At 41.9% G+C, this 10,244-nt stretch overlaps 2 protein-coding genes across 4 annotated transcripts in view; one reads left to right on the forward strand and one right to left on the reverse strand.

Moving 5' to 3' along the window:
• The window catches only part of E2f5 (E2F transcription factor 5), a 27,504-nt gene extending 25,282 nt beyond the window's left edge, over positions 1 to 2,222 (forward strand). For all 3 annotated transcript variants that reach the window (XM_042667285.1, XM_042667286.1, XM_042667287.1), the window contains one exon: positions 1,492 to 2,222. In XM_042667285.1, coding sequence (XP_042523219.1) covers positions 1,492 to 1,601 — 110 coding nt within the window. In that variant the 3' untranslated portion in view covers positions 1,602 to 2,222. The remainder of the gene's footprint in view (positions 1 to 1,491) is intronic.
• Rbis (ribosomal biogenesis factor) lies at positions 2,204 to 5,379 on the reverse strand. Its single transcript, XM_042667288.1, has 4 exons — positions 5,260 to 5,379; positions 4,091 to 4,207; positions 2,687 to 2,803; positions 2,204 to 2,321 (listed from the first exon to the last, which is right to left on the reverse strand). Exons 2-4 carry the CDS (start codon positions 4,202 to 4,204, stop codon positions 2,250 to 2,252), a joined length of 303 nt encoding a protein of 100 aa, XP_042523222.1. The 5' UTR covers positions 4,205 to 4,207; positions 5,260 to 5,379; the 3' UTR covers positions 2,204 to 2,249.
• Between the last annotated feature and the right edge of the window lie 4,865 nt (positions 5,380 to 10,244).

The raw sequence follows: 10,244 nt of genomic DNA on the forward strand, positions 1-10,244 counted from the left end.
GGCTGGGAATGTGGCTCAGTGGTAGAGTGCTTGCCTAGCATGCATGAAACCTTGGGTTCGATTCCTCAGTACCACATAAACAAAAAGCCGGAAGTGGCAGAGTGCTAGCTTTGAGCACAGAGAGGCTTAGGGACAGAGCCCAGGCCAAGTTCAAGCTCAGGACTGACAAAAGACAAAAATAAGTATTGCCACCATAGTCAGCCATTTTCAGCCTGCCAGTGTGAAATCATTGAGCTAACCTTAACCATGTCATCAATGCTAATACAAAATAATTTTTTAAATCAATTCTCTACAATGTGCAAATGAATACATATCTCTCCTGCCTTCATTGTTGAGTCTTTGTTCCTAACAAATAGAGCAGACTTAGGAAGTGGTACTAGTTATTAGCCAATGGTAGATTTATGTAGAGATTTATTCAACATTTCTGTAGAGCATTAATTCACTTGCGTAATCTATTGAGTAATTCTGTTTGCTAAGTGGCAAGGAAACCTTTACCAGTGTTTTAAATCATGTATTTTACAACCAGTAAAAATGTTTGTGTAAAGTCAGTCTCATGCCTGTAATCCTCCTACCTACCCTGGAGGCAAAAATTCTGAGGATCACAGTTTGAAGCCAGCCACATCAGAAAAGTACATGAGACTTTTATCTCCAATTAACCACCCAAAAGCCACAAGTAGAGTTGTTGTTCAAGCAGTACAACATAGCTTCATGTAAAAAAATAAATAAAAATTAAAAATTAAGAAACAGAACCCAGGTCCTGAGTTAAAAGTCAGGACTGGCATAGCATGTATGTGCTTAGTGTGTATACACACAAACACACTTACTACTGTGTTTTCCAAATTAATCCCAATTATGAGTGTACTGTCTGTCCTCAGAGAACAGCTCAACATTGTTCAACACTGAACATTAGGGCTGGGAAGTTGGCTCAGTGGTAGAGCGCTTGCCTTGCATGCCTGAGGCCCTGGGTTCAATTCCTCAGCACCACATAAGCAAAAAGAAAAAACCCGGAAGTGGCGCTGTGACTCAAGTGGTAGAGCGCTAGCTTTGAGCTGAAGAGCTGAAGGACAGTGCCTAGGCTCAGAGTTCAGGCCCCACAACCGGACCCAAAAAAAAAACCACTGAACATCATTCCTGATCATTACTTTTATGTTTTTTTTTGGGGGGGGGGGGTGTCCGGTCGTGGGGGCCTGATTTCTGGGCCTGTGTGCTGTCTCTCAGCTCTTCAGCTCAAGGCTAGTGCGCTACCACTTGAGACATAGCACCACTTCCAGCTTTTTTTTTCTGCTTATGTGGTGCTAAGGAATCAAACCCAGGACCTCATGCATGCAAGGCAAGTGCTCTACCACTGAGCCACCTTCCCAGCCCCATTTAAGTATTTTTTAAGTCCAGGTGTAGCATAGGAAACCATTTGAATGACTGTCATATTTTATGATGAAACAATCATCCAAATGCAGACACAATTATTAACACTGAATCTGTTTTTGTTTGCAGTGTTTCCTCTCTTACGGCTTTCTCCTACTCCAGCTGATGACTACAACTTTAATTTAGATGATAATGAAGGTGTATGTGATCTGTTTGATGTCCAGATACTAAATTATTAGATTCCCTGGCCACTTGGGACTGTTATCTACCTCTAACTGTAACATTTTAGACTTCTTAATAACCTAAGTATTTAAAATAATGAATGTAACACCTTGTAGTTCACTGATTCTCAAGTGTTCTTCTTTTTAATACTTCCTTTTTTTTTTTAACTTCACAAAACTTCATAAAAACGAAGGGCTCTATTGCTTCAGGGGAAAATAAACTTTGTATTCACCTTCCCTGTATAATTTGGATTCCAGCTTTTCCAGTTCTGAATCCTTGTGTGGATTCTTCATAGAGGAAAGTTAAAGTGGACTTTTTAGGTCATCAAAAGCAAAAAATGTTGGCCAAGGGCTAATCAACTTGTTTTGTATTTTCACTGCCACAAAGCTGTATTTTGATATGTCCTTCAGTCCAGATACTCACTGCCATTTATAAGGTGAAGGATGTAACTGTTTCAGTGAACAGATTTTGTGAAGTGCCTTCTGTTTTAGCACTTTAAGTTGATCACATTTTGTTGACTTCTGACATTCCACTTTCCTAGAGCCTAGGAAAGAGCTGTTTATGTAGTTTGTTTTAAAAAATGTGCCAATGCCTGTACATTAACAAGATGTTTTAAAAATAAAGTTGTATAAAACATTTATTTTATTGATCTTTTGGGAGGACTGTTACAGCTGCGCCATCAGTCGCGTAGCTTCATCAACATTAACTGGCTCGTTTTCAGGATGCTGCTGAGGAATCTGAAGATAGGAAAGTTACATTTAATAGTTTAACAGGAAACAAAAGTAGTGGCTCTATAGCTCAAAGTGGTAGAGAGCTAGCCTTGAGTGAAAAAGCTCAAGGATAACACTCAGGCCCTGAGTTCAAGACCTACAACTCACAAAATAGTAAACAAAAGTAATTTGTAATCTATTGTCCAGTTTAGTTCTTATAGTCACACTTTTGGAAAGAGAAGAGTCAGTTCTTATATTCAGACTCTCAATGTCTTAAAAGTGAATATAAATCACAAAGCCAGGGATAACAGAGGCTTAGAAACCCTGGGAAATATGTAATTTATTATCCTTTGATGTTCTGGGCCTAATGAGAGGAAACCATTTCTACTTACCAACTCTTTTTGAAGAGGTTCTAGAGAAAGGCCTTTTGAGAAGTGAGCAAGTTCTTTCTGAATGTTGACAAAAGCTTTATTCATTCTGTTAATTTTTTCTTCATTCACAATGTTTATCTGTTAACAAAAAGGCACAAATCAACCATCTCACACTAATGAAGATAAAATGTTTACATCCTTGTTAAGCCTAAAAAAAAAAATCTAAGTTAATCATACCAAAGTGGAGGTAATTCACACCAAAAACCAAAAAGTGTTAAAATGTTGCCTGTCTTTCTAGGCAATGAATTTTTGTCCCTTCCTACTGACAATACATCCCTGAAACACTTGCCTCAAAAGCTCCCCACAGTACTCCTCTTTAGTGTCTAAAAGGTGGGAGTGGTGTTGCTGTATATGTGTGATAACATTCTGGGAGCCCTTATTGCTGTTACTAAGTTCACAATTATTTGCTGCTTCATGGAAAATCTCAGACCCTGACTCAACAGACAACAGACTGCTTGTCCATTCATTGTTCAGTGACTTCCTTCCTACCTCAGCCATGAGCTCCTGCAGAATAACTGCACCACTTCCTCACCTAGGAGTCGGCGTTGTTTACTAACAGTTGTTAAGCCTCACTGACACTAATCACTTCTCTGCATTTTTGCAACTTTTGCTATTCTTCCTTGTTCAAACTTGCTTGACAACTGATTTAAGCCTGGCAGTGCCCTCATCTGCCACTCCCCCCCCCCCCCCCCCCCCGTATGTAATACAGGCTGGTCTTGAACTCAAGATCCTCCTGCCTCAGCCACCCTTAAGTCCTGGGTATACAGGTATACATCATATTGCTAATTACTGAGTCCTAGAGAGTTGACTACTACTATTTAAACTTGAAAACATTTTTTTTTTTTGGGGGGGGGGGGGGGTCTGGTTATGGGGCCTGAACTCTGGGCCTGGGCACTTCCCTCAGCTCTTCAGCTCAAGGCTAGCGCTCTACCACTTGAGCCACAGCGCCACTTCGGCTTTTTTCTTTTTGCTTATGTGGTGCTGAGGAATCGAACCCAGGGCCTCAGGCATGCAAGGCAAGCGCTCTACCACTGAGCCACCTTCCCAGCCCTAAACTTGAAAACATTTTGTTAATGAGGAGCTACTTAACCTTAAAGAAATCCCTCAAATATTTTCAAACATAAAGTTTCTTTGCAAATTTTGCACTTTAAGAAACAAAATACTTTAGTGGTACTGGATGGTTGGCTATATCTTGGTTCCGTGAATAGATTCCTGAATATATTTGTGTTCAGAAATAACTATTTTCCACACTATTTTAAAAATGACTGCTATAGTCTAAGAAAGCTATTGAACTGTCATCTGGTACTTTACACAAATGCTTTGCTTGTGAACAGTAAAGTCTGAGAGGTTCCAATAAATGCTCACCTTCTTAAGATTAGTAGTAACTGGTTTTGCTTTGCTTTTAGCCTTGAAGTTCTTTTGGCTGGCTATGTGAAACACATTCCTGGACTTCTGCCCTCTTAATTTATTCTTGGCCATTGTCTAGAAAAGAGAGTTCAATTAGTGCCAATTTTTATGAACTATGTGTTTTTAAAGTCAATCTCTTCTGCATCCCCAGCATCTAGCCCAATTCATCTATGTCAATGGGCTTCATTAATACCAACACAACTTTTTCTTTACAGCATCTGACAACATTAATGCTCACTAACCATCTCTTGGCTACTCTGCACACTACTATCATACATTAGGAACAGTCCCACTTCTTTCTCATTCTTTTATTCCATTCTCTCCTGAAAAATCAAAACCAGTTCTTGAACATACATTTCCTATTTCCTTCAAATTACTTTCCCAAATGACGTTGTATGTTTACAATGTTTATTTATTGCCCTGAAATCTGGTTTTCTTTGCTCTGTGGCTAAACACACATTAAGCCTATAATTTTTAAAAATTTTTTTTTAATTTTTGCTTATGTGGTGCTGGGGAATTGAACCCAGGGCCTCATGCATGCAAGGCAAGCACTCTATCACTGAGCCATCTTCCCAGCCCCTAAGCCTATAATTTTTATCTTAGAAATGTCTCTCAAATCTGTTCAGTCACAGAGGAACAATTTCTAAAATGCTAATAGTTAAAATGACATTTTTGGTCTATGTACAAACATTGTGTTGACGTGTTATAACTCATTTACTCCTCACCAACACTGGGCTATTACTCCCATTTTACAGATTTAAAAACGGATGCAAAGAGAAGTTAGCTTGTCATGAGTCACACTTACAGTAACAAACACATGCCAAGATTTAAAACCATGTAGACAAGATCAGAGCTCCAGGATGCATTAGGTTGCAAACTAACCACCCCTGGCTGACACCAGTCTTTATTTCCTAGAGCATTATGTCCAGTCCTGTGCTATCTGTGACCATGGATGTACAAAAGCCTAAAGGATTTACTTAAATGAGGCCGGCCCAGGGAGCCCGCCTGGGGATGCCCGGAGGACGCGGCCCGGCCGGGCGGCCGGAAGCCGAGCTCCAGGGAAGCAGCCTTCCCGACCGCAATGGCCTGCCTAGTCCTTCCATAGGCCGCCACAACACCCCACTAACCTCTCCGGACCTTCGGTACCCGCGTGCAGTACTCTGGATCCAGGCGACTTCATCGGCTCGCACACGGAAGTGGCCGAGGTGAGCCAAGCGTGGGCACGCCGTAGTTCCGCTCCCAAACTCGGCCCCGCCCACCCTGCTCCGTCCTCACGCGGAGTGAAGACCTGCCTACCGGAAGGAAGTCCCACCCACGAGGCGGACCCCCACCAATCCTGCGGTGAGTAACAGTGAGGGAGGCCACGCCCTCCCCAGGACAGAGCCGCCCCACAGGCCGGGTTCCCGCCCACACTATACAGTCACAACTACGATGGTAGTCACGCCCATAACCGTAGCCACGCCCGCAGGGCACAGCATCCCTCGCCTTCCGCTTGGGTCGGGACGGGTGCCCGTTTGCTGAGATCTAGCTCGGCGGGAGTGTTACACGCGCGGCCACGCCCAAAGTTCCCATGAAAATACGAGTCCAGAGCCATGTGGGGTGTTTCTGGGTCATCAGAGGGTCCACGTGGACCCTCAGCCCCGCTCCCGCCTGGCTCTGCCCACTGTCCAGGAGGGGGCGCTGCGTGCCCGGTGGCCCTGCTGTCCGGAGCGGCAGGGGTGAATTCCTGACAGCCCGGCACAGGTACATAAACCAGCCACAGTAGAAAGCTTAAGCACAAGCCTCAGGGAACTGTGGGAGACGAGGAAGAAACCTTTCTGCTTTCTGGCAGGTGCGCCTATTTGTTGAGATCAGAGGAAGATGAGATGTCAAGAAACGTAGTCATTCTAATATTTATGTGCCATTTTATAACTGAGTACTTCGAACTACTAAAATCAGCCATGCATACCATCCCATTGTGCAAACGAGTCTCAGAGCTTAAATTTGTTGCTGGTTTCAAGACTAGTTGACAGGGCAAGATCAGAATCCACCTCAGCTGGCATCTGCTTAAGTCCTTTCTGCCAAATCATTTACCTGCTTATATAAAGAGGAGCCTGTTCCAAAAAAAACCTATCATAAAGAATAAGGAATATGCTGGAGTAAGAAGCATAGTTACTTATGACTGTATGTTTATTCGTATTTGGTGTTCTTTCTTAAGAACAGAATTTTAAACATACCCTAAAATTTTGGTTTAAAATGTTCCTAAGTCTCCTGTCATGTATGACACATACACACATGTATGCCCATATATGCTTATAATATGTTGGAGCAAAACCAAAATGAAATGAAACCTACACAAAACCAGTAGATTATTTTATAAGACCAGAGTTATAAATAAGATGAGTATAATTATAGTTCTTTGAGTGTGAAGTTATACTTGTGAAGGAAGATAAATAGATGTAAAGGAATGGCAGTAGAATGTTAACACCTGTGGAGTCTGGCTTTTATTTTGTAATAGTGACATAGAGAGATATAAAAGAAATAAGATGTTTTTATGTATGCAAGACAAAGGCAGGGGCTGGGAAGTGGCTCAGTGGTAGAGCGCTTGCCTTGCATGCATGAGACCCTGGGTTCGATTCCTCAGCATCACATAAGCAAAAAGAAAAGAGGGGGAAGTGGCGCTGCGGCTCAAGTGGTAGGGCCTAGCCTTGAGCTGAAGAGCTGGGGGACAGCGCCCAGGCCCAGAGTTCAGGCCCCACGACTGGACCCCCCAAAAAATTAAAAAATTAAAAAATTAAAAAAAAAGAGCAAAGGCATTTGTAAGGTGTGGAGACATGGGCTTCTTTCACCAATCCACTGTAAGACCTTGAAACAAGACTCCATTACTGTGGAACTGCTTTTTCATATGTAGATTATTATTATTCCACTTTGGAGAACATTATCTGCTTAGCATCCCTTTCTCGCATTGTTCTTCCCTCCCGTGGCCCTAGTTGGATTAAGGGTTTTTCTGACAGAGCTCATTTGGTAATGCCCGCCATCTCTTCTCCCAACCTGGAAGCTCTTTCTTTCTTTCTTTCTTTCTTCCTTCTCTTTCTTTCTTTCTTTCTTTCTTTCTTTCTTTCTTTCTTTCTTTCTTTCTTTCTTTCTTTCTTTCTTTCTTTCTTTCTTTCTTTCTTTCTTTCTTTCTTTCCTTTCTCTCTCTCGCTCCCTCCCTTCCTTCCTTCCTTCCTTCTTTCCTTCCTTCCTTTGTTTCTTCCTTTCTTTCTTCAGTCGTGGGGCTTGAACTCTGGGCTTGGGTCCTGTCCCTGCGCTCTTAAGCTCAAGGGAAGTGCTCTATCGCTTAAGCCACAGCACCATTTCCGGTTTTCTGGTGGTTAATTGGAGATAATAGTCTCTCAGACTTTTCTACCTGGACTGGCTTTGGACCATGATCCTCAGATCTCAGCCTCCTGAGTAGCTAGGATTATAGGCGTGCGCCACCGGTGCCCGGCCCCGTAAGTTTTTTTTTTTCTATGATGGAAGAAAATGAAATCTGCCCACCAAAAAAAAAAAAAAAAAAAAATATATATATATATATATGTATATACATATATATTTCAGAAGACTCCAATGATACCATTTAGATCTTAAACTACTGTTTTTCTTTTTTTTTTTCAATCTTGTACCAAAAGTCTGGACCCTCTGACTATATTACTTAACAGAATAGAACATGTTAACTTTCTGAGGGTCCTATTATCCTATGAATCAAATGAAAATGTAGAAAGAAAAAAATGCCTAAAGATTTTTAAAGTACTTAAAAATATACTCAAAGATCACATTTTTACAGATTTTTTGTGTTATATCTTGTGAGACAGGGTCTTCCTCAGTAGCCCAGGCTGGCTTTGAACTTGAAATCATCCTTTCTCAGCATCTGCAGGCCGGGCGTGTGCACTTCGATTATATTCAACAATGATCACACTCTCTGTTCCCTTTCCTTACTTTTGGCTACCCCTCTAAACAACAAACAGTCCGTGTGTGTGTGTGTGTGTGTGTGTGTGTGTGTGTTGTGTGTGGTACTAGGGGTTGAACTCAATCAAGGCTTCACATTTGATTATCAGACACATTCCCAATTGAACCACGCCTCCAGCCCCTTTTGGAATTGGCTGTTTTCAGGTAGGTTCTTAGTTCTTAGGCGGGCTAAGTTACAATCATCCTGCTTGTGCTCCCTTCATGTCCATGGGGATGACAGATGTGTGTTACTGTACCCAGCCAAATGAAGTGCTCACCTTGAACTAGGCTTTCCCTGATCTCTATGTGCCAAAAAAAATTTACAAATGAGTCACTGTGCCTCATTTATAATCATGATGATGATGTACAGATTCTGTATATGCATGAAACTATGTGATTTTCATTTGGCTAAGGGCTTTCTATTAAGTACTTGAGACTTCTATCTCCTGGCCCACAATACTAAGGCCTTGGGAGCAGTAGAATAGCACAGTAAACCTATTTTATTTGTAGATCTATTACAGACAGCTTTGACCAAGCATGATAAAGAGAACATGAATAATACATTCTTAAAGATTGAAAGTGGGCTGGGAATGTGGCTTAGTGGTAGAGTGCTTGCTTAGCATGCATGAAGCACTGAGTTCGATTTCTCAGTACCAAATTAAGAGAAAAGCTGGAAGTGGTGCTATGGCTCAAGTGGTAGAGCACTAGCCTTGAGCAAAAGAAGCTCAGGGACAGTGCCCAGGCCCTGTGTTCAAGCGCCAGGACTGGCAAGGGAAAAAAAAAAAGATTGAAAGAAATTTCAAATTTTTAAATTCTCATGCCCATATTACAGTTGATACGGAATTCTTAGTCCTGTATTATCATCATTTGTGTGTAAGTCATTGTGTTATCTGACTGTTTCTCTGTCCTTCCTTAATTTTATGAAACCATGAATCTCAAAAAGCAAATGGTGGGGCTGGGAAGGTGGCTCAGTGGTAGAGCGCTTGCCTTGCATGCCTGAGGCCCTGGGTTCAATTCCTCAGCACCACATAAGAAAAAAGCTGGAAGTGGCGCTGTGGCTCAAGTAGTAGAGCGCTAGCCTTGAGCTGAAGAGCTGAGGGACAGGGGCCAGGCCCAGAGTTCAGGCCCCACGACCGGACCCCCCCCCCCAAAAAAAAGCAAATGTTGCCCCAAGATTTAGGTGATAAAGTGAACATTTTAGATTTGTTAAAAGGCTACATATCTTTAGTGGAAGTTGAGTGGCATTATGGGAAAAATGAATCCAGCATCCACGGTACAGGGTTGAAATCTGCATTGCAAGAATGTGTGGGATTTCCTCAACAACAGAGCTTTTGGAACTGTGATACCAAGGCTTTACCAATAAGTCATGGGAAGATAGAGCTTTCTGCCTTCTAATGAATCTGGACTTGGCCTAGGTTAATTATTACTGTGCATCAAGTGAGGAAAATTTTATTTCCATCATCCTTCTATAGTCATCACTTAATATTCCATTGCAGATAGAAGCTTCTCTATGTGTGTTTTTACCCATTTTTTATCAGTATGGATTCACTAGTTATCTCATTCAACAGATTACAGATATCTCTATCTCTATCTATCTCTATCTCTATCTTTATCTCTATCTCTATCTCTATATGTTTGGTCCTGGGGCTTGAACTCAGGGCCTGGATGCTGTCTCTGAACTCTTTTGCCAAGGCTAGCACTCTACCACTTAGAGCCACAGCGCCACTTCTAGTTTTCTGTTGGTTAATTGGAGGTATGAGTCTCATGCATGTTCTTGCTCTGGCTAGCCTTGAACTGCGATCCTCATATCTCAGCCTCCTGAGTAGCTAGGCACCTCGCTATTTGTTTTGATGTTCCATTGCCCATTTTTGGTCATTGTGTTATGTTTCTGGCATTTTCTTCCTCCACAATCTTGAATTATCCAGACCTTTGACCTCATGTTAACTTTCTGCACAGTAAGGCATATATTTCAGGGTATTCTTTATTGGACCTATGCCTTCCCATTCCCACAATCAGTCATCTCTCTGTGGAATCTAGTTTCATTCTGTTAAGTATGATACTTAGAAATAAAACAGTGGTGTTGATGCTTCCAGTTCTCCATGGACCAAGCCAGACCACTACAATGTCTGCATGTGTGTAAATACTA

The sequence above is a fragment of the Dipodomys spectabilis genome, unplaced genomic scaffold (assembly GCF_019054845.1).
Source record: "Dipodomys spectabilis isolate Male_0828 unplaced genomic scaffold, ASM1905484v1 ptg000387l, whole genome shotgun sequence".
NCBI classification, from domain to species: Eukaryota; Metazoa; Chordata; class Mammalia; order Rodentia; family Heteromyidae; genus Dipodomys; species Dipodomys spectabilis.